The sequence below is a fragment of the Pyrgilauda ruficollis genome, unplaced genomic scaffold (genome assembly GCF_017590135.1).
Source record: "Pyrgilauda ruficollis isolate IOZ18807 unplaced genomic scaffold, ASM1759013v1 scaffold37, whole genome shotgun sequence".
Classification (NCBI taxonomy): Eukaryota; Metazoa; Chordata; class Aves; order Passeriformes; family Passeridae; genus Pyrgilauda; species Pyrgilauda ruficollis.
The window spans coordinates 8,023,389-8,047,637 of NW_024525156.1; the positions used below are offsets into that span (position 1 = coordinate 8,023,389).

At 38.3% G+C, this 24,249-nt stretch overlaps 1 protein-coding gene across 1 annotated transcript in view; it reads left to right on the top strand.

Annotated features, from left to right (window-relative positions):
- Window positions 1-24,249, top strand: part of TRIO (trio Rho guanine nucleotide exchange factor) — a 242,880-nt gene that overhangs the window by 155,827 nt on the left and 62,804 nt on the right. The window contains 7 exon segments of the mRNA XM_041476043.1: window positions 13-105; window positions 2,310-2,421; window positions 4,370-4,560; window positions 7,560-7,661; window positions 9,772-9,914; window positions 10,509-10,608; window positions 18,730-18,973. Coding sequence (XP_041331977.1) covers window positions 13-105; window positions 2,310-2,421; window positions 4,370-4,560; window positions 7,560-7,661; window positions 9,772-9,914; window positions 10,509-10,608; window positions 18,730-18,973 — 985 coding nt within the window.

The following is a 24,249-nucleotide window of genomic DNA, read 5'->3' on the forward strand; positions in this document are numbered from 1 at the left end:
TTTTCCATGTAGGAGATACAACAACGACATGGACTGGCCAACTCTATCTCCTCTTACCTTATCAAACCTGTCCAAAGGATAACAAAATACCAGCTTCTTTTAAAGGTCAGTATTAATTCAGAGTTCTTCATCTGATTCTGCTGGTAGAAGAAGGCAAAGCTCTTGCTAAAATCAGGAGGGTTGTTCTACTCTAGTCTCTAAGACTCCAGCATCCTGGGCAGCCACAAATACTGCTGCAAAATTTCAGCTGAAAATGAAAGAAGGCATAAACAAGCAGCTTTTTGTCCAGATCTCTGTAAACCAAAAAAAGATTACGTGTCTACTGATGTTTACTTAGAAAATATAATTTGCATTTCCAGGGTAAAAAAGTAATTCATGGCTATATGGCTATAAAACCATTTTTATAATGGTTTCTACAACAAATTTTGGCAAGGCATTAGCTATGCTGATAGTATTAAATACTGTAAAATAGATATTTATATATCAAACTGTAATACAAAATATCTATAAGGCATTTAAATGTCTGTGTATCGGTAAATATTTACACATAGCGACTGTACCTGTAGAGCTGTTGCACAAAGAGTTTTTATTGTTATGTTGCCTGGAAATGTCAAGTAAATAGTAGCTGCAAAATAAGCACAGCTTTTGGATCCCTATAGTTGAACTTTCACTTAGTGGACAGATGTCTTCTGGAGTGAGCAGCAGTGTTCTTGGACTGTGCTGGGTGGCTGTTAGGTGGCAATGCTTGTTTTGTTGTAGCAGCCTCCAAAAGCGCTGTAACTGATCTGTGTCTCCACTTTTTACTTGAGAGCAGCCATGTGTGATTGCTTTTGACATTTCTGAAAAAACATTAGAGGCTATTTCAGGTCACATTGGGTGGAAACAAATCTGTCATTTTTGACTGAAGTTTAGTGTCTGTTTTCCACTTGAAAGGAGTTGCAACTTAGTCAAGTTATTATTACAGAAATACTCTGGGCTGTGCTGTTTCAGAAATTCTGAGGAATTTATTCCAACAATTATTATTATTTTTAATATTAATATGCTTTAACCTGCAACTTTATGGAAGTGGTGGGATACATTGGTTTCACCAGTGTTTGCAGAGCCAGATGTCTTTGCTGTGTAGTAAAATGGATTTGTCTGGTGGTTGCTGGGTTTCTGGGTTGTCTTTCCTTTTTTTTTTTCTTTTTTTTTCTGTAATAGGAGAGAGATGTATAGCACAGTAGGATTTAGGATTAAGAGCCTAAAACTTGAATGATAAATGAAACATTTTACAGTTCTGAAAGTTTCACTTGTTTTTCCAAAGGGTATTGAAGCTGCTCCTCTTCTGTGTCTCTGAGAGATACTTAGTTCTCTCACTGTTCTGTGGAGTTGTCATGCAAAATTTAGGTGGGATCATGTAGTGTTTTGCTGTAATGGTGGTACTGGCAGTCGAATAAAAATATTGTAATGATCATAATAGAAGTCACATGGCTTTCTCTTTAAAAAGGGGAAAAGGAATGTAACCTGAGGGAATTAATTAAGTGGGCTTTTTGCATAACAGAAGGAACATAATATGCCCTTTTGGTTACGTAACCTACATTTTATCTTGATACTGTTCAAATGCTTGAAAGCTGCCAGGAAATTTGAATATCAGCTCAGACACTGTTACATTAAATCTATGGGATGTTGAATGGACAGAGAACTGTATGCCCTAAATTCTGCTACAACACTTCAGCATGTAAAATTCTCTAACTTCTGTCCATTAGTTAATGCTAGTTTGTACTGAAAGGTTTTGTCTGTAGGTTGCTTTTAACTGTGTGAGCACAGCATAGTCATTCATGGAATACTTAAAACAATATAAATTCTCTTTATCAGCAGTTGTACAGAGCAGGTTTTTGGTGCAGTGGAGCGATGACTGACATGGGAGGTGGGAAGGGTCCTTTTGTGCTGCCCTGCTTTCCCCCATCTTCATGACTTGGCATCTGCATTGTTCTGGGCCTTGATGTAGCACAGCATCTGAAAACTCTGTCTGTGCTTATCAAAAAAATTTTGTTCTTAACATAACTTTTAAAGATTTCTTATTAAGCAGATAAACCTGTTTAAATTAGAAGTGGTTAGCTGATAGCTTGGGCTGCTCCTTGAAGATCTGATGATTATGATAGAAACAAAGTACACAGTCATGTCATTGGCAGAGTAAGAAGTTCAAAAATGTTTTATGTGTCAAAAATGATTTTTGATTTGTTATATTGGTGTAAAAACTCTTGGTTTGTCTGTCATATTAGTGTAAAAACAAATTATAGAGAGTAATTTTGTCGGCTTGTCTTTTGCAGGAGCTGCTCACGTGCTGTGAAGAAGGTAAAGGTGAGATTAAGGATGGCCTGGAGGTGATGCTTAGTGTGCCAAAGCGAGCCAATGATGCCATGCACCTCAGCATGCTGGAAGGTAGGATTCAAGCTGCCTTTCCAATTCATTTTGTGCTGCAGATTAACTTTGTTTTGTGAACATGTTCTTTTCTCGGGGTTTGTATTTTTCATACCATTTTGGCGGGGCTATATGAGATGAAAATGTATTTAGGAAAATAAATTGTTACACTCAGCTGCTAGAGTTTTAGTAATTCTTGAAGTGTTCTTTCACCTTGATCTATAGTTGTGCCACTACAGATGTGAAAAACGTGTAGGCTAATGAAGTAGTCCACTACTCACCCAAAATGCAATAGGTGACTGGTCAGATATGCTGGCTTTGGCTGTGTTTTCCAACCTTAGCTTCTTTGTATGGGGCTCATAACTGTATTACTGGTGATTTTGATGATTTATGTATCAAATAATTGTCTTCAAGAAGTTTGTCTTTTTCACATCTGTTTGCTGCCTGTTCCATAACAGACTTCTGGTTGAAATTTATCTTCTGGCAGTAAAATGTCAACATAAGCCAATTTAGCCCAAGCTTAAGCCAGCATAATCATGTTCATGGCAGACAGTGGAGGTTGGATGTAATGCATCTATGTGCTTAGAACAACTTCATGCCAAAATCTGTTTTGCAATTGGCAAATTATCATTTATAATGGTGCAATCATACATTTAGTGATAAAAATGTTTTCCTTGCGTGTTTAAATTTTTTGAGGAAAAAGCAGGGCCCTCTTAGCCTACAGTTGCTGAATAAATACTTTTAAGTGCTTCTAGTCAATATGCCTTTTCTTCCTCTCTGCCTTCTGGTAGTAGCATGCAGCTTGTTGTGGAACTTCCAATATTGTAGTAGGTACTGTAAAATTTGCCTTGGTTTGACATGTGATCCTTGATCGTATAAATGCCCCAAATCACCTCTGTTTCTTGATTTTAAGCAGTAAGGATGTTGGTCAGTTTACAGGATCACTTCCAAATGCTTGTCCAGGAGGTGGTCTTGGTATAAAGGCTGACATTGGGAATGTGACTCTGGAGAATATCCTAATCTTTTACATAAGTTGGTTTTACAACAAATAGTGCGTGCATTGTTGAGTCATCCCATGTTGGACAAATACAGTGAGTGAGCACATTTCCTCTTTATGTCTCCGGAGGAATTTGAATGAACATCCTGGCGGAACTTGCCTCTGATCCTCTCCATACTCTTTCCCTGTTCAGGATATGAGAACTGGCAAGCAGTATCTATTTAAAATACATTTTGATACCACTCAGAAGAATATGGTAGACAATTTTTGTTATCCTCCAACTCTAAAGCTGTGTATTAAACTGGGCGAGCATGGTACCATCATAATGGAAGTAAAATTGTTGGCATTTTCAGTCTTCATCTTTTTTTCATTATGTCTCAATACAAGTGATCCAGCTGGTAATTACTTTACTGTGGATCAATTCTGGCGTGACCAATGGCAGGCTGATTGTATTCCAACAGCTCCAAGCTGCCATGTTTCTCCATCCCCAGTTGGAGCACATTTCTGTGCTCATTGCCCAAATGGTAGAGAAGGTGTACCTCCAGAAAAGGTGGCATTTGGGAGCTTGCGTCTCTCAGAAGAACCTTATGTGCTCTGTGTCTTTGCAAGTTGCTTACTTTGTACAGTGGCAGAAAGCTCATAAGAGAAATAATTTTCATCACAGAAGAGGTTACCAGAAGTTGACAAAGACCGATTTGTCATTTGTTGGTAAAATACTGCCAGAAGAGTTGATTAAGTTCTTAACAGTTGGGTGTCTAAATTTAGAAGTGCATTTGAGCTGCAGCTACATTTAGTGTATTGCAGTGTTAAAATCAAGTCTTGTTTCTAGTATTGTTTTCTTGGAATCTCATCTTTTGGAAATTGTGTCAGGGAGAAAAAAATCATATACTTTAATGAACAGAAGCTGTGCTTTTTATGTTACTTGTATTACCAACTTTTCATGGTGAATCTTCCCTTTCACTCTGTTTTTAGGCTTTGATGAAAATATAGAATCTCAGGGAGAGCTCATCCTTCAAGAATCCTTCCAAGTGTGGGACCCAAAAACTCTGATTCGAAAGGGAAGAGAGAGGCACCTTTTCCTTTTTGAGATGTCCTTGGTTTTCAGTAAAGAAGTGAAGGACTCGAGCGGAAGGAGCAAGTACATTTACAAGAGCAAACTGTTTGTAAGTATGGAAGAACAACTGATCATATTTACAAAACTGTCTAGATAAGGCTTCATCTAAGCTCAGGTGATTTAAGTGTGTCTGAAAAACTTGAACAACTGTTAGAGAGCACTGCAAGAACAGCCTTGGAATGTATAGACTGAACCTTTAGAGTTTGGTGCTTTGTCTTGCTTTTGAGGAGAAAGGATAGACTCAAAGCAGCTGCTGAAGGGTACATGTCAGTCTTGGTGTGTCAGGTCAAATGAAAATGAATATTGGGCTAGACTGGTTTTGTCTTAATTGTGTGTTGATTGCAAATTCTTTAGCACTTATTTGCATAAAGCAGAAGGATGGAAGGAGTTGATAAGCTGCCTTCAACTTTCTTGTTCACTGTTGTGTTAAGGATTTGTTTTAGTGGATATTCTACACCTACTGACTGGAGAAGGCAAGAAGTTTGTTTTGGAAAAGTTCATTCCAGAATGTTTGCTGAGACCAGTAGTCTTACGATAAAGTTCTGCATATAGAATTGTAGTACTTATGGTCTACTGAAAGGATGTAAAGGTGGAAATGTTTTTCTTCCCATCTTTAAAAACAAACAAACAAACAAAAACCCAACCAAACAAAAAAAACCCAACCAACCCCAAAACCTCCACTCTTGTTTTCTTTATCTCTAGCATGCACGCTTTACAAAATGTGACTCTGGAATTCATATCCTTACCTTCCTATCCTCTTGGATGACTTGGGTGAGAGCAGTATTCACACTCCATAAATTTAGGTAGCCAAGTGGCAAGACAGTCTCCCATGGCTTGCTCTGCATCTGTTGAAGGCAAGATTAGCATTTATACCAAATAATTCAGAGCAAGTAGTTGAAATTACTTCCTGTTTCAGAACTACACTCTAGGAAACAGTATTCTTGTATCGATCCTATTGGAATATATAACTAAGTCTAGATGGTATAAATACTGAGTCTTTTCTCTGTGCTTCTGTTCTTTTTCCCTCATTCATTCCCACTTCCCACTTCTGTGTCTAAACTGGTAAAACAGGTTGGTGAAAAAAAAAACAAAACAAAACAACCTCTTTTTTTCCATATTTTTCCATTTTTTTGCATATTCTGTCACTCCATTTCCGACACTTGCTTTCCTTCCTGATACTAAATAGCTAGCAGGTAACACAGCTGCATCTGTTTGTTGATCACACCTTTCTTTGCTGCTCTTAAGAACCCAAAATAAAAAAAAAAATGCTGGTGTATTGGAGAATAATAGCTGCCAAGGGATTATGTGGGAGAGGCGACAAAACTGGAAAATCAGTCCTGTTAAATTGTCATATCAGTTCCTCCAACAGGAATTTAGTAGTAGCCTTGGGTCTTAGAGCAGCTGCTTGAAATCTTGAAGACTCTCGTTGTACCTCATTTTTTAAAATATAAGGATTCTTTTTGTTGTCATATTCTATCTGGCAAAATATCCTGTAGTGCAGCTTACTATTATAGCAGCTCTTATAATTTGATCTTTAGAAAAGGCATGTGTTGAAAGCATGCATGTTGATTTGAGCTAGAGATCCTTTTTGTATGCTATCCTGTGACTTCTGGAAGGTGGCTTTATAAAAATGAGGTCCTTCTCTTTGCTTTGGGCATGATGACCATCAGGGTTTCCCCAGCAAAGGATACTCAATGGCACGATATATACATATACATACATACATACATATACATATATATATATATACACACACACATCTATATATATATAAGCACACACATCTATATATATATAAGCAGAATGTGTTAATGAACTCCTTTGGCAAGAGATTAAGTGTCCAAGAGCAAATGCTTTAGGAGGGCTGTGGGGAAAAAGGCAAGCGGGTGTTACTTTGACAGAACACTCTCCCAGTCACCAGTAACTGGATGTTTGGGAGTTTCCTCACCTCAGTCCAGCAACCCATAATGATTTCTGTTCTGTGAGCCTGTCCTGGAGAGCCACGTGCAGACTCAGCATCCTTTGCAGAGAGCCAAGTTGCTAAACTGCCTATTGGGCAAAGACAGTTGTGTGTGGAAGGGTAGATGTTGGGATGGGATTACTTTAGAAGAAAAAAATAACTAAACAGCTTTCACCCAAAAAAAAAAAAGCCAAGTTGGTATCCAAGTGAGACAAGAAAAAAAATACTTTTACTCAGGTATTGGGTATCCAGCATCCCATTTGTTGTGGTGTGTATGTGCTAATGATGATGTATGATGGAAAAATACAGCTTCTAATCATGTGAGAATACTTAGCAGCTGTTGGGGAGTGAGGGCTCTTTTAGTTTGAGCTCTATTTCTTAGTTTGTAAATTTTTTTGGAACAGAGCCTGTATGAATTGTTTAAAGTGGAAGCCAGTTCACATGAGTGAGATGTTCCAGTTAGAAAGTGAAAACATTTTGGATGATAATTAGCTATTAAGGTCTGACATTAGAACATTCCCAAAGACTGATTGTTCATATAGTTGTCTCACAAAATTCTCCAGGGAAACTGCATTTCTGAATTATTTCATCTGTTTCAGAGGGAAGGAAACACACTAGGAAAGTCTCATTTGACTGAAAAGAGACCAGAGTTTTAGAAGATATCAAGAGAATTCTTAAGCATATCTTATCTGAGAGAGCATAAAAATCAGTAAATAATGAGTGTTCTCCAATGGAAATTAACAGGGAGAGAAGCCAAAACTTACTTTTTGCCGAGCATCTTCTTTAGAGTTATAAGGCTTTTACTGTCAAGTCCAAAAACTAAAATAAGCAATTCAGTATTCAGATTGTGAGTGTTATTGTTTATTGTCACTTTATAGAAAAGACTGTTAAGCTTGTAGTTCTTCCTTTTTTGAAGAGACCTCACACTGCCCACCAGAATAAAGGATTCTCTCTATCATGTGAGCTAGCCTTAAGCTTCTGAAAATCTCTTTAAATAGTAGTGCTCAATTTTGTAGATTATTAGCATGCCTTCATTGGCTTCTGAGAAAAAATGCTGTGTGGTCCTAACAATTTTTTCTTCATTCCAGACTTCTGAATTGGGTGTCACAGAACATGTAGAAGGAGACCCCTGCAAGTTTGCTCTGTGGGTTGGAAGGACACCAACTTCAGACAACAAAATTGTTCTCAAGGTAATTTTAGCAGATTTGTTTTTAGTCTCTATAGCAAGTCTTGTAGTTGTTGTTGTTGTTATTTGTTGGGAAAGCAAGGAGTGATTTCCTGCTTTGAGAGGGACAGCTGCTGACAAATAATTTTCTTTGGGTTTGCAGAGGTGGTGGTGTATATATATCTAACTCATGTGGCCAGAGAGCAGAGGGGAGTCTTTGCAGCCTACTGAAGAATTATACAAACCTGCTTTCACAAATCATAATAGGGAGAGGTTTGATCCCATGGACTTCTATAAGCTTGAAGACTTCAGCAATTAGCGGGCAGGGAACTGGTGTCACAAAGAAATGATGGCATCAGTGTTACCTTTCACACTCAAGTCATCACTGCTTGTTGGCAATGCTGTTTTTCATGACCCGTATTTTTATGCAGAAAACAAACATTGCAAAAGATTTTTATGTCTTTTTGTGGGCTACAAGTTTTTCTGAAACTACTTGCCTTTGGAAGAAAGTGCATGTAATGCCTATAAATTTTGTGTCTGGGCAAGTTACAGGTGTCAGTAGAGCTGTTTGCCTAGCTAGAAGAATGGCTAAATCAGTGTTTTCTGTGATTATGGTATGTAACCTGGGACTCCTTCTACTGAAGAACCTGTTTTATAATACCATAAGCAGCTAATGGGTAATCTGGCATGTTTTGAGGAGCTCTGTTGAGCTGAAACAAAGTTCATGTTCTCATTTATAGATTAATGCACCTACTATTAAACTTGTTTGTGATTTCACATATATTCACAGTGAATACTCAATAATGTCACTTAAAAATGGCCTCTTCAATTCACATGTCACACTCTTCCTTGTGAATTACAGGCTAACAAAAGCTTACATTAGCTTTCTGGCAGCATTCAAGGAATGCAAGGAAATTAAATGTAACATTAATGCATACTAGATTTTCTTTCAGTTTTTAATGTTCCCATAATTTCACAGACAATGCTTTGCAGCCTGAAATGATCCTCCCAGGGCAGAGCAGAGCAGAATAAAAGGTTTTAATTAAGGGTTGTCTACATAAGATCGCTTTAAGGTGTTTCTGTTCTGTACTTTATTTAGTGCATAGGATATTTAAAAAACTTCTATGATACATCAAGCTCTTCCACAGTTTTGTGGACTGTGTTTGTTTCTTCGGTTTTGAAGGCTGGAAACAAGCACTTCCTTACCTCATTAATATTAGAAGTAAATTCCATGAAAAACTAAATAAAAGATTTTTTAAAAGTTCATGTTTAGCTTCTTTTCCTAAATGTTTTTGTTTGTAAAAGAAAACAAAATTCTTTTTCCTACCTGTCCATCTGTTCCTACAATTTTCTTCATCCCTTTGGAATTCCTGGTTATTATATATTTATAATATATTAAATATTTATAATATATTTGAAGCCAGTTATTTCAGGAGACAGCAATTAAGAGAAGTAGTATATAATTAAGGAAACTATGTATAATAATTTCTTCAGATCTTCAATAATATTTATATTTAGTAGCATTTTAGGTGCAGGGTTAAATTGGGCTAAGCAATCAGATTACAAGTCAGGCAGGTGGATATCAAGTCATTTCTGGAGTTTAAAAAAAAATAGATATGTTGCAGGCAGTAATTAGAATACAATCCCTAAATCAGCTTTGTGCCTCGAGATATGTATCAAAATGTGGGAAGAGTAATACACGAAATGTGTTGCAGTAAAAGTTAACTTCTTTTGCCAGTAATAGTAGGTTATTATTCTTTCAAGTTAGAATTGACCTAAAATGTAGGGTGAGTTTAAAATACCAGCATTCAAGGTGTTATTACTGGAATTCATCTAATTCTCATGAGATGCGTACAGGGCTTTAGTCATCAAGTTAAAAAAGTAAACTTTGAATTAAGGTTAAAATGGTTTTTAAATTACCAATATTAATAATGTTGAGAGGTGTAAAGTAGTGTTGGCAATTCAAAATTAAGACAGTCAGCTAGAATTTCCTTTTCTCTGTTCAAGTTTTCAGAAATTTTTCACAAAGTCATTCTTTATGCGTTCCTCTTTGTGTTTATTAGCTGACTGCATGTGTGGATCTACTCAGCCATAATGGTCCTTTGTGGGGGTTTTGTTTCTTTTGCATATCAAAGGCATCCAGTATAGAGAATAAACAGGACTGGATCAAACACATCCGGGAAGTGATACAAGAAAGGACTATTCATCTGAAAGGAGCATTGAAAGAGCCCATCCACATTCCCAAAACTGCACCAACAACAAAACAGAAAGGAAGAAGGTAAGTAGTATTTCAAATAATCAGAGATCTCTAAGTATACAACAGTGCTCTTTCCCCTGTAGTGTTGAATTTTGTATGCTTTTAAGTGAATTGGACAAAAGCAAGAGTCATTTTGTCCACTTCTATCTTATCATTAATTTACAGTTTCCTACAGTGCTGAATTTGTTGAGATTTCTGCTCTGAACAGTCCCTGGCTTGTGTAAATGAGCCATTACAGAAGGGATTTCAAACTACAGTACAGAATAGCTGTACATTTTAGATTTTCGCAGTTCTGCATGTGTTACTCAGGTCCTTCATTTTCCTTTTATGAAGCTTGAAATGTGTCACCAAGTGTCCTGCTTGCTAGCTTTGGCTAAGTGACTGGGCAAGTTTGTTGCCATATTTCTGGCTCACTGGTTGTTGCCTTCTACATGATGTATACCTTGCAAATTAATCTCTTCTCTTACAGTTGAGAACAGAATATTAAGTACTGAGTGTTTGATTCTTGCATCAGTGAATTTGATGTCTGTTGCCACACTGGGAGTGTCTCACTTCCTTAACTAGCATGTTACAAACACAGTACCACTCTTGTAATGAGAACTGAATTCTTTGCAGAGATGGCGAGGACCTGGACAGTCAGGGAGATGGCAGCAGCCAGCCTGATACTATTTCAATTGCCTCACGAACCTCCCAGAACACGCTAGACAGTGATAAGGTAAGTTTCCCAGGCATTGCTCTGTGCTGAGAGCGGGTGATTTGTCCCTTAGTGTGAATTAGCACCCAAGATTAGTCCTTAGTACCGTCAGAGAAGAGGCATGGAAATACTCAGTCTCTTAAAAATAGCTGTCTGCAATAGAGAAAATACCTTGATACGGTGAGAGAGCAGGAGTGATTGTTTAATAGGTCATGAAGAGATTGTTTGTGCCAATTTGAAACCATTTTGGTCCCCTCTGTTCTGGAGTTTGCTCAAAGATTTGACCCAGTTTAACATGAAAGTTTTATTTTCCATAAAATTTGATAGTGATGCACAGAATTTTTCTTGATGTTCATCTCAGCTTTCCTGAAAGCATACCATCTGCTTTTCATGTTGGCTTCAGGCAGGTGATTGCCACAGAGTTACTGTTGTAAAGGAAAAGTACTCTCCCAATGCTTATGGGTTAGGGAGTAGGTGTTCACTCTCTGCACGAAAGCTGGTGGAATTGTCCAGAAGTAACCCACCACCCATCAAACTGTCATTTCATACTAGTGCTGGTGTTTCCTTTCCTCCATCTCTGCCTGTAGATTCTGGCTGGGTTATACCATAAGGATACACAGCCAGAGTTTCCCCTGGATGGAAGTTAGATAATTGTCAAAAGAATAAAATTTTTTCTGAAATGTGTTTGTTACTTGGAATTGAAGCAAAATTTTTGGCAAGTGAGAAGTGTTAGGACCCTGGAGGGAGGTAGAGATGGATAATAAAAGTTTATCAAACAGAAGAATGAATTAAAACACTGAAGATGCCTAGCAAAATACTTTAAAATTTGTTTAGGGATTTCTGATCTATTACTTCCTTGTGTAAAATTGTTCTGACGAGCCATTCACACTATGCAGATAAATAACCAGTATTCTTCAGGGTAGCTAAATGAATAGGTTCTCAGAATAGTATTTTGACCATTCCCAACATTACTAAACTCAGTGAGTTTTCTCTATTTTCTCATGTTGTTCAAACTGTATGGTTTGATTTTTCCATATAGAGAAGCAGACAGGAGGAGGGAAATATTAGATGCTTAGGTTGCTCTTGAATTTTTCAAGAACAGCCTATGTTTGGACTTTTTGCATATGTACTGAGGTTGGTCTATAGTTTTGGTAGTGGCTTCTTCTAAAGATACCTGTGAGAAGAACAGTTGGTTAGAGGAAGAACTCTTTTGATGACTTTTGTTTTGCTGTCTTATTCTTAGCATTCTAACTTCATTATTTAGGGATTTAAAAACATTGAGTTTTGTATGCTAGCAAACAGTTCTTAAGAGTTTAGGTAACCTGTGACACTCAGAAGCAAGACATGCTCTCTGTGATTTCCCTGGTTGTTGGCTGAGGCACCAGGCTGAGTGCATGCAGGCTGAAGGTGATGCAGTCCATCTCTGCCGTGCAGAGCCAACACCCTTCTGTTTGTGCACTAGGGTGCATAGCACAGTTGTCTCCTGGTGCCCCTCACAGGAATATTTCATGCATGGTGTGAGAATTGCTGAGAAAGGTGGCCAAGCAGAATGCCCTCAGGATTGTTTTCCAGTCTGACATGAGGAGGAGTCTTACCAACAACCTGTTCAACAGGAGTTAAAAGGAGGAAGAATGGAAGGAAAAAGAAATGGAGAACACTTTTCAGTATTTTACTGACAGGTTTTAGGTGTGATTAGTGACTGTACTGTTGTATTTAAAGTATTTTGAGAGCTTGCATTTGTGCATAAAATTTTTATTAGACTTTCCTTTGCCAAGAAAAACAAGTTGATGACTCTCTGGAAGTTACTTGTGCTGTGTGTTGTATGTCCAAGGAAGGAATTTACTATTATGCACTTCTGAAAAGTGTGTGAATTAGCAGTGTAGCTTTGTTTGATGTTTCTATTGTATGGTTTGGTTTGCTGAATACATTGAGAAAATCTTGAATCTGTTTAAAAATACAAAATAAAAATTATTAAGGAACAGTAACAGGAAAGTGACTAGTGAAATCTGCAGCGTGTCTTGACGCCATTGCCGAGTCTGAGGTAATCTCTCACTTTGGATGTTGAAAATTTATTAGCTGCAGTCGATTTGGGGTTTAAAATCAACTCTGCTTTATTAGCCTAGAAGCTTGAAGTATGTGTGAATGTCTCACAGAAATGGAGTTAAAACAGTTGTATATATTTCAGGTGCTGTTGATGTGGTTAGCCAGATGAAGCAGTGGAACTCCTTGGTCAAATTTGGAGCATGTAGCTAACTGAGATGGGATTCCAAACCAAGAAACATTAAAAATATCAAGCAATTAAAACCAGTAATAATTAAGTAGTAGAAGTGTTTAGTGCTATATTACTTATTAAGCTCTTCCTGAACATTTTTCTGTTCACATGTATATGTTATTGAGTTGAAAAAAGACAAAAAATATCAAACACATTATATTAATCAACAGCCAAGTAAAACCATTCTTTTACTTCCTCCAATTATATGTTCAGACAGTTCATTCTTGTAAAATAAATGTTTTGGTTAGAAGTGCTAAACTGTTATACAGGGAGTATATCAAGAATGAAGTCCTTTATCCAAATGTCAATATTCTTTCTCACCTCCTCAGAGATACACTTTGAAAGAGCCTGAAAATCCTTAACCTTGGTAGTACGTGCTTGAATGTTGTCCAGATGAACTTCTTTCCTTGCATCCTGTTTTCTGACATAATTGTAATTGCCATAACAACAGAGAATAACTTCATGATTAGCGTTTTTCTTCTCCACCCTCGCTTTTTAGGCTAGAATTTTAACTTTTGATTTTTGGCTCCACTGTTGTAATGCTGCTTTTCAGTGATGACTGGGATGATGCAATAGACCATATGTTTATAAAGCTGACATTGACATCCTTCCCAGCCTCATGTCATCTGAAAACAGTGCTGGAAGGCAGAATTAGAATTCAGAATAATCTTGGCAATAGGAAAAATTAACTGGCAAAATTCTGTGCAATTTAATAGGAACACATTTGAGCTTATATGAATAGGTACAAATAGTTAACAAATGAAAACAGCGAGAATCTGAAGCAGTTTTTGAGAGGATGATTGAGAAGCTACAGAGGTTCACAAGATGTTTATTATTTAGCTGTGTGACGCATCTGGGAGGGCAAAGAAAGCTGCAATATATTGGCTTGTAGAAATGGGTTGTTGAGGACACTAAGTCCTCATTCTTTACTCTGAACTCATAAGGCTTACATTAGGTACTGCATCCAGTTTTGAGTACAGAATTTTGGAAAATCAGTGGTCCATTGGAAGAACTCTGAGGGAAAGAAGAAAAAGATTGATTAGAAGTCTACTAAACCTAACTTACAGGGCAAGGTAAAGAATTGGGGCTAACAAGTCTAAAGGGAAAACAAAGGCAGGAGGAAGAACTTCAGGTCTTCTAGTGGGGAAAAAGGCTACTGCACAGAGTTACTAAACAGGCTTTTACCTATATTTTAAGTGGATGGGATGAAATCAAATTACTTATTTTTAAAAAAGATTGCAATAATACTTTTTATGGGTATGAAAATGTGAAAACCTAGAGCAGAGTAATTGTGAAGGCTGGGGAATCTCCGTAACTGGAGTTCTGTGAGAACAGTTTGGATAAATGTTTAGGATTCATACAGATGTGGTCAATCACACTCTAGAGGAAGAGAATAAAGTGGACTAGGTAATTTAAGATCCCTTTTTGGCCTTTTTTTATTATCATGGGATGTATCTTCATATTGCAAGACAGGCTAAATATTTACATCAATAGCACTGACCCATCCTGAAGCATTGGAAGGTATAATGGAATCCAGCATGAAATACAGAATTTCTGAGAGAGAGATTTCTACTCCATCAAAGCATCTCAGTTTTCTGCATGAGTGCTCTCATTGTACCCTTCTCAGTAAATATTTTGCCCTTCACCTTTCACAGCATTCCTTCCATTCACATTCTGTAGATGTGTAGCCAGCATTTTAGGTGGCTAACGGATAAAAGAGATTCTTGGACCACTCATTTGGCCTTGCATCAGCCTTGTCTCATTTTTAACATTGTCTTTTGAACTTGATCCAGCACACAGGAAATTAAATAGGGAAGCTGAAGGAAACAGTGGAGGTCTGATAGGTTTTTTCATGCTTCTATTCAGTGATCTGGTAGAAACATAAAATAATCCAAACTAGTATCTAAGAACATGAGAGGCTTTCAGAAGAAGAGCTGTCAGAGATTGCTATCCTAAATAGTAGGAATCATGCTAGCTGCTGTGAGTGGTCAGTAGAGCAATATTTTATTTTTAAGAAATTGTCTTTTGTGCCCAGCTGGTAACACTTTGTATTACTGTCTATGTGAAGTTGTATTTCATTTTCATGCTTCTTTAAGCTTGTGTGTAGTTCTTTGAAAGACAGAAAAAGGATTGAAGCAGCAGGAGACAACCAAGTATTTAGCTCTGCCAGTTGAGTCTCCAGAAGAGAAAAGGCACCAATCAGTAGGAAAAAAAAAGACCAAAAAAAAAAAAAAAAAAAAAAAAAAAAAAAAAAAAAAAAAAAGGCCTCCGAATGGCTCTGAGTACACACCTCTTTTCAGAGTCAGAATCCAAGTCTGCACAGCCACCTGGTCAAACCAAATCGCTCTTTGAGGCAGAACTTTTGTACTGTCCCATTTATTTTCTGCCAAAGCGCACTTGTTTCCATTTTAAACAGGGATTAAAGACTTTTATGCTTGAAATAATTGAGAAATCTTGTTAGCTTCTTTGCTTTCCTTTCATCTTAATGTAAAATTAGTATGGAAAATTAAATTTCATTTGCAGTCCTCAGAGAATGTTATATGGCCTGATGTAAAGGCTCTTGAATATCTGGACAGTCATGGTGTTTGCAGGTAGTGGTGGCAGATGGACTTAGTGTGGTGTCTCTGACTTCAGCAAACCTATGCTAAGAATGTACTCAGTCAGTGTTCACTGTGTTTGTGTCGTTTGGTTTTTTCTTTCTCTCTACAAGCAACAGTGACTAAAAGGCCCCAGAGAGGTGAACATAGATGGTTAACATTAATTTCAGCAACTGCAAGGCACTATGTCCCATGATAAGCTGTTTAATTAAACCTTGTGCCTTTTTGTAATCTGCAGTTCTGTTTCTGTCTGGCTTTTGTGTCTCATCTCGTCTGTCTCTCCAGTTTCCATGTTTCAGACATAGCATCATTTATTTTTATCATGCATGATTAATTCAGTTTACTTAAAAGCTTTCTTGAGGAGGATGGATAAAGTATATAAAGCCTTTGTTCAGCCTAAATTTGGATTTTGATGGTTTGCAACTCTTTTCCCTTCAGTGCAAGTCAGTCTCCCAGTTTGTGCTGTGCCTCTCACTCTTCCCTGCAGCTAGCCTGGAGAGCCTTGCCAAAGCTGTCCAACAACAGCTGTTGAGCAATACTCTTAATCACAGACACTCCCTGCTGTCCAACTGCATTTAATCAGTGTGAAAGATGAAACTGCTTTCAGAAAGTGTGCTATGGAGAGAAACTGAGCAATGAAACAAAGAGGAAAGAAGTGTTTCCTAACCACTACTGTAGTGGACAGAAAGAAGGGGAGTTAACCCAAAGGAAGGGAAAATTGGTAAATGCTTTTTTTTTGCTCAGCTCTCCAAAGTGATCTGGTACAGAAATCATGGTTTTTGGTGTCCTAGCAGTGGTGGAAAAGTTCTGCACGAAGTTGCATGTAACAGCATAGGTGATGTTTGAGGATGGTGTGGACTAACAGCCCTGGGCAAGAAGTGTCTTACATACTATACTGAAGTGTGAATGAGTATTGAATTTCAGTGGAATACTGGCCAGCTAGGATATCTGATTATGACATTATCTGAAAAACTAGGAATTCTGTGTACTTTGGCCATCTGACATGGCCACTGACAACCTTCATTTCCTTTTTTCTTTAGCCTAATGTTATATTAATATTTATTATTAATATTATAAAATACTCAGAAAACATAAAATCTGAGATGCTACTTTTTTGTTTTGTTAGGGGAAAGAAAAGAAAGAACAACTATATTACCAAAATATGTGGCCATTGCACCAGTCACAAAAAAAACACCTTAATCTCTATTTGTTGGAAGTGAAGGCTCAGGAGAGCAAACAGAGCACCAAAGCTATGTTCCTGGAGGTATTTAGGAGGAAATATAAGGATGAGATGCAGTTTCTGGAAAGTGTCAGCTTGTTACTGTGCTTGCACTGGATGGGATATGGACTCCTGAGAAAAATTTGGTCTGCCCTGGACACCTTGTGAAGTCATACTTCATCAGCTTTTTGTTAGTTCCCATCAGGCATACAGATGGTTTCAATTCTTTCTGAGTTGGTCTGACAAAGGCTGTAACATAAATCAATACCAGAAAACAAGAGAAAGCTCTTTACTTTTTCCCCTTTGCATAGCTTTGCATGAACTAAAAAAGGGAGTGTAAGGGAACAGGAAACATTTTAATGAGGGAGGAGGTTACATGTTTTGAAGGTGTAACCCCCCCCTGTAATTTGTGTATTGGGGCTGTCCGAAGAGACAGCGTAGAAGCAATTTTTAGCCTGTATCTAAACGGGTACAACCTGATTTATCTTCCTTAAACACTAGATGTATGGAGGTTTTCTGCCCTTCTTGGCCCCATCATTCCCTCAAGAAAACTTCTTCTCCTTTGCAAGCACACACAAGCAATGCTAGCCAGTGAGATTAGCAGGCAGATACCATGGGAAAGCTCTGGAGTTACTGCAGCCCATCTGCTAGGAGTTATGTTCTGTCACTTGTTGCAGACTTGAGGAAGAGAAGGTTGGAATTGTCCTTTGATTCTTACTGGGATTTTGCTGGTTTTGTCATTTACTCTGAAATTCTTGCTTGATAACAAATAGCATTTTCCTAGAAAAGTTTCTCCAGTACGGTTTCCATTCCAGGCTTGTAACAAACACTAATAAATAAGAAACAATGCAGTCTCTTATCTCCTATTTCTGAAGCTCATGAGATGTAGCTGGCAGCCATGAAACAGTCAAAAGCAATGTGGCAGGATCTGTGCAGTGTGTTGGTGTGGCACTTGCTTGTAGATGTGATGCAGCTGGAACTCTCACAGGGTATTGGTCCTCCTTTGTCAGTGTAGAGCATTGCAAGATTACCTCACTAAGCTGAAGGAGTTCACTGGCTTGGTTCAAAATTACTGAATTTACAGAAGTTGAATACCAGCTGAGATCTGGTATGAATGTTGCACTGAAGCAGCCAGAGCTATAGAAATGCTCACACAAGAAAAACTGAAGTAGCCTGGAATGCTGTTGCTGTAAGGAAGAAGGAATTCTAGGACTGCTTGCTTAAGTTGGATGGGTGCTTTGGCACTGAGCAATCTTGGGAACTTTGCAAAGTTCTGATAATAATTTTCATTTCACATCAAAGCAGATGAAACAATCAAAGAGAGGAAACTAAAGCTTAGGCAAAGTTATTCTAATTAAGTGTTTTGAAGAGGGAGAGGAAAACCCTAAGCTTGCATGATTTTAATTCAAGTTTATGCAGTTTTATTTGGGGAAACCAACAAAAACATGAAAGTTGTAAGCCTGTGTGAATTTTCTGTTAAACAGTTGAGTATTTGGGAATGTTTTGTGAAGAACTTTATGCTGACTTTTACAATTGTGTATGATGTTATAAGATTGTTGTAAGATTTTGTGACCTGAGTGTGTAAACTCTGAGTAGGGTGGCAAAAAGGCAGCAAGTGCATTTGAAAACTACCTCTTTCTCTCTTGAATTTGAAAGATAACATGGGTAACTGTATTTAGTAATATCTCATCTTCTTTTTTTTTTTTTTTTTTTGCTAATTATAACGCATAAAATATATTCAGAAGCAGCTGCTACTTCAGCTTTTGGGATACGGAGCAGTCTAGCAAGAAAAGCTGCTTAAATCCTCCGCCCAGCACTGTCACAACCAGTGTGCTTTGAACAATAGGCAGAGACAAGCAGAGTTAGAAATCTGTTCTAAAACGCCAGAACAGCCTGATTTTGAAATGCTCTCTTCTTGATGTGGAAAGTCCTAGAAGCCTGCTACCTCATCCAAAATACAAATCCTGCCAGGAGCCCTAAATAGGTACCGGTGCGTGACGGACGGTTTGATAACGAGCATTCATCTGGCTTCTCCTTGTTTTGTCCCCTCGCAGTTGTCTGGTGGGTGCGAGCTGACTGTGGTGATCCACGACTTCACCGCCTGCAACAGCAACGAGCTGACAATCCGCCGTGGGCAGACAGTGGAGGTCCTGGAGAGGCCCCATGACAAGCCCGACTGGTGTCTGGTGCGAACCACAGATCGCTCCCCAGCTGCGGAAGGCCTGGTCCCCTGCGGGTCCCTCTGCATCGCCCACTCTCGCAGCAGTATGGAGATGGAGGGCATTTTTAACCACAAAGGTAAGGAATGATGGGCACAAAGTCTAGACAGCAGCAGCGTGGGTTTTGGGCAGTGGAGAGTACCGTGCATATGGCAGCTTCGGTGTTCTGCACTGCCTTGTTTTCAGCAGCCACTTTGTCTTTTCCAGGAATAAGCAGTTGGCAGTTCTCAGCATTGAAGGAAAATGTGGCTGGAGATAGGGAAGAGGTTTAAGCAAATTATATCTTGATGAAGAGTTATATATCATATTAGATCAAGCTGTAGTGATAGGAAAATCTGTACCTGAGAAGTGCTGAAAGTGGGGAGGAAAGAAAATCTCTGGCATGGATTATCAGTGTTTCCTGAGAAACCCTGCAGTAAGAAGTCATGAAGGTTCAGCAATGGAAAAGGTAAATACACTCCTTCATATGCCCTGGCACAGGAATTGTTCATTTGGACTTCTGTGTTTTACTTAACTGAGCTTTTCAGAGTAGCACTGGCACACTTTTTCCCAGAGCATCTCTGTTTTTTTGAGATTTTTTTCAGATGCATGAAAGAATATTCCCCTGAAGGGTGCAAGAAAAATCTGATGATTTTTTGAAAGGTTTTAGGATTTTAGTGTGCTCTAATCTTTTGCCTCTGTAAACTATCCAGGCTCAAAAAGTAGATTATTATTAGAGAAAATGCCTGCTTGCCTCATTTGCAGCTACTTGAGTTTGTAGGCTGTGAACAGAAAGAAATGTGAACTTACAAAAAAGGAGGAGGGGAAAAAACAGAAAAATAGTTTATTAGAAGGCATTTTGTCACATGCTATGGGAAAAGATGCATTTCAAAGAGTTTGTTATTGCAGTTAATAAGGTTAGCAGACAAGTGACGTGGAAAATTTGTCTTCCAAAACACAAAATTCTAGTTTTTGGAAAGTTTTTCATAAATGTAACCACAATTTTTTGAATTATTCAGTCCATTCCAGCTATTACATTTTTTTCCCATTTTTTTTAAAGACACTGTATAAATATGCTTGACAAAAACAGGGGTGAGTCTGGTTTTCTTACATTAGGGGCAGGCACAGCAGGAACTTCCTGAATGCAGGGCAGTTAGGGGCTGGGGGGCAGGGGGAGTTTGAAGGACTGAGCTATATAGTCGTAGTAGTCTTTTGTCATTTTGTGTCCTACAATAATTTGGATAGGGAAAGCTTGCAGATGTTTTGATGAGAAAATTGGAAAGTGTAGTTGAGACTAGGGGGTGAAATCTGCATTTTTTGTTTTTAACAACACTCACAAGAACTGATAAATCCAATTTCCTTTGGAGCTTACGGACTTCATCTTTGAATGCAGAGAATTTTATTAGGAGAGGCAGATTGTAGTGGACTATATGTATGTATGTGTACATAACATGAAATACCTTGAGCCTGTCAGAATCCCGAGGGACAGACTGAGTTGATTTTGTGTTTGAGAAGTTACAAAACTTCTTTAATCAAACCAGTGAACATGACCTGTATTCCTTTTTTTTCTTTAGAATTTGTTTAGGGAAAATGAGGCAGAGCATTTCAAGGATACTTTACTTTGTTTAACATGGTGCTTTGAAGTAAAGAGCATTAATTAATTATATTAATCACGGACACTGAAGAAGAAGAGAAAGCCATTGCTAGAATGAGCATAATTTGCAGGGTTGAATGCAGCCCCAGAAGTGCCTTCTGTCCCTGCCACAGGCTTCCTACGGGATGTTATGGTATGCCATCCTAATCCCAGCTGATAAGAAGCAGCTGTTAATTGTTTATTCCCACATTGCTGGGTGTCAAGCTTTAGGAGATGGATGTTTCATTTGTAAAGTTTCCCCTGCCTGTGACTGAAGCGAGTGTGAACTGCCTTGAACATGCAAGCTGTTATATAATGTTAAGTAGTCTGGAGAGGGAAAAAAAAGGGTAGACAAGGCACTTGAAATCACTGGATTTGTTTCACTTTGGTCCCTACCTCATCTTTCTGTTGCTTGAAAGAGGTTGATAGTCTTCATTTCACTGAGGGATTATAAAAATTAAGCAAAACCAGTGGAGTGCTTTGATTTTATTTTTCCCCCCATAGTGAAAATCAATCCCACAAACCAATTATTCATTCTCAAGTGCTGCATTTGATTAAATAAAGCATCAGGGAATATGCTAATCAGAAGAATGGAAAAACAATTAGATGATCCTCTCAGAATTGTTCATTGTGGGTATTGATGGAGGTATGAATTCCTAAAAAACACTACTAATCCTCTAACAAAGAACAAGTGAGTGACTAATATAATTTTAAGTCAGTCTATGTTCTTGGGTGGACAATTTTTCATGTACTCCCTAGATTTCTAGTACTTAATAAAGGACCTTCAGTCTTTGCAATAGAGATTTTCTTTTCCTTTTTTGACATTAATTCAGTAAAACTTTCAAGAGTTTTTGAGAGATTCAACAAATTAGGATTTTTTGGTCTGAAAATACACATCCTGTGTGAGGCTCACAGTGTGAGCATCAAGTCTGAGTAATTCTATATAGTTCATGAACTAAGACATGAGTCTGGAATTTTTGCATGTCTCTCGTGACAGGCTCTTGGGAGAGGCTGAGGGAAGGAGAGGGTTTATGTATTGCAGGGGAAAGAAGGAGGTGATCACCATCAGAAGTGGTGGGGTTGGTTACTTGGGTGTAAAGTGCTTAGCTTACACAGATGGCTTGCTGAAGAGTTTTATACTCCTTTCAGTATCTATGGACCCTACAATTTTGATCTTCTCTACAGTGTTTATCAGTAGCACCACTTGCCAACAATACAGAAAAGAAAAATAAAGGAAAAAAAAAGGAAAGCTGCAGCATATCAGAGGTGAAATGAGCTTTAAAGTTTTGAAATGGCAAACTTCTTGTAATTGACAGCTGGTTCTTACGGTGTGTCAAACCACATCTCATCACTGAGTACAGAAATGTTGGGTGATATTGAATGCCTTAAATAATCACAAATTATTATCCAAAGTAGGGAAACATGCATGATTATTAAAAAAGCAAATATGTTTAGTGAAGCCTTGTTCTAACAGTTGATCTTGGTCATTCCTTGTCTGTCCACACATTATCTGTCAACCATGAAAGGTAATGTTCTTTTATTCTCGTGTTAAAAGACTGCCTCAAAAATGACCCTCATCAATTGCCTACAAGTGTTAGGTATTGCTTCTCCTCTAAGAATGTATATTATCTAAAGCATCAAATCATTTAATGAATGGATTAAAAAGTACATTTATAATATCTTCCATCTGTAAAATTTTGTGGTAGTTAAGGTAATAAACACTTTGTTAAGAATATGAGGAAAGCAATGCACAGAAAAGATGCTCACTACATGAATAGTAGCTCAGGGGGAGAGTTGATTGTGGGTTCCTGACCTCTTGCTTGCTCTGCTGGACATCAAATCTATTTTTGCAAGTTATTTGGGTCATTCAGTCAATTTGATGTGCAGTACACAGATGAATACATTTTTTTAAAAATCTAAATCCCTTTTATAATAGGGGGAAAGAGAAACAAGGGAGTAGTGAAGAGGCTGAATAACAGTTGGTGCACTCTACAAAAATAAATCACTAGCTCTGGAAGAACATGTTTTTCACAAGTAATGCATAAGGCAACATTTTTTTTGTAATGATTTCCCACATGTTTTTGGGTGTGGGGGAGAAAGATAGTTCCTGTTGTTTTATTTGGTGCTTCTCTGTTTTTTAACATGGGTTTCTTTTCCTTCTAGGGTACATCCTATCTCATAAGTGCAGTCCTCTTTCTTTTCTTTGCAGGGCATTTACACTACCACAGAGCTTTGGGTAAAGGGCAGGGGACAGGATTCAGTGTAATGAAAATGAACATGTAAGCTCAGAAAAATTGGCAGCTATTTAAAATTGTTTGTGAATTCTTGCCTGTTTAGCTCACAAGTTTACTGTATTTTCTGAATCTATGACTACTTCTGAAGAATTTGTGCCATCATATCCATTCTGTAGGAGCTACTGTTTGGAGAAATACAAAGGCTGCAACAAGCCATTGCTTATGAGGCTTACATTTATGTCTCCTTTAAGTGACAAGATTTTGGGGGAGGGACCAGGTCTAATTGCCAATTCACATTCCTATATGTTTGTTTAAAAACTTGGCCACAGAAGTCTTTTGTTTACCTGAGGGTGCAGGGTTTGTCTGTTTTACACCCATCACGTAATCCGGGAATCTGTGTAGGTTTGTTCAAATATGAGAGGTAGGTGATGTCTTTGTAACACGGTGCCAAACCACACACCACTCACATACTGAATACTGATTTTACTCTGAGGATACTGTGCTGACTGCAGCCATAAACACAGAAATGTAGTCTCTCTCAAAGAATCTTAATAAGGCAGATCAAATGCCTTTGCAAGACAAAGGTTGACAAATTTGTTCAAATAGCTGTGTAGTAAGCCATTTTCTATATCTGCAAGATGGGAAGGACTGATGTAGGGCAGGTGTCAGAGCTCTTCTTGAATTGCTCTAGGGACCCTCTGTTCAAGAATTAAGGAAGACAGAAATTGTGTGGGTGACCTAGAGATATTTCCCAAGAAGAGAGAGATATTTTATGACTGAGGCCACAGAATGGGCTAAAACAGTCTTGAATTTGTTACATTAAGTAAGCTTGCTGTCACTGGATCCTATTCAGAATACCAGTTTTCAATGAAAGGAGAAGGGAGAGAGTAAAGGTAAAAGTCTCATGTGTGACTGAGATCTTTGAAAACTATGCTTGAGAAAGGGAGTGTTTCGTGTTGAGTCTAAATACTGTTCAATACAGCAAGAGGAAGCTCTGTGTATCAGCAAGAGAATTTGATCCAGCAAAATGGGCATCCAGTTTGAATAATTGAAGAAGGACTCCTGGTTTGTAGTGGAAGAAAAGGATGACTGGACAGCAGCAATTGTTTGCTTAGGAGCAGAGGGAGGCTGTGGAAGGGGAGGATTTGCTGTTTTGAGACTGCAAGCAAGTGAAGCATAGGCCATGTGCAAGGAAAAAGGATCCCCACCCGTGGCTCAGAGCCAAAGCGCTGCCTGTGAGACTGCCTGACAGCGTTTGCAGCTGCAGGAAATGAGTTACAGCCCAGGCCAGAGGGGAAAGTAACTCCTAACAATGAGCTGGTGGGGTACGTGCTTTGCTGTGCTGCCTGGGGGCCAGGTGGCAGAAGGTGGGGACTGTAGTTTCCAGGGCACCAAACCAAGAGGGATCTGCTGCTGCTACACAGACGGATGTGATTGCATGCAGAAAGTGATATAGAGGAATATGTTGGAGTTGTACAAGACACCAAACCTTAATCTAAAAATCCTGTT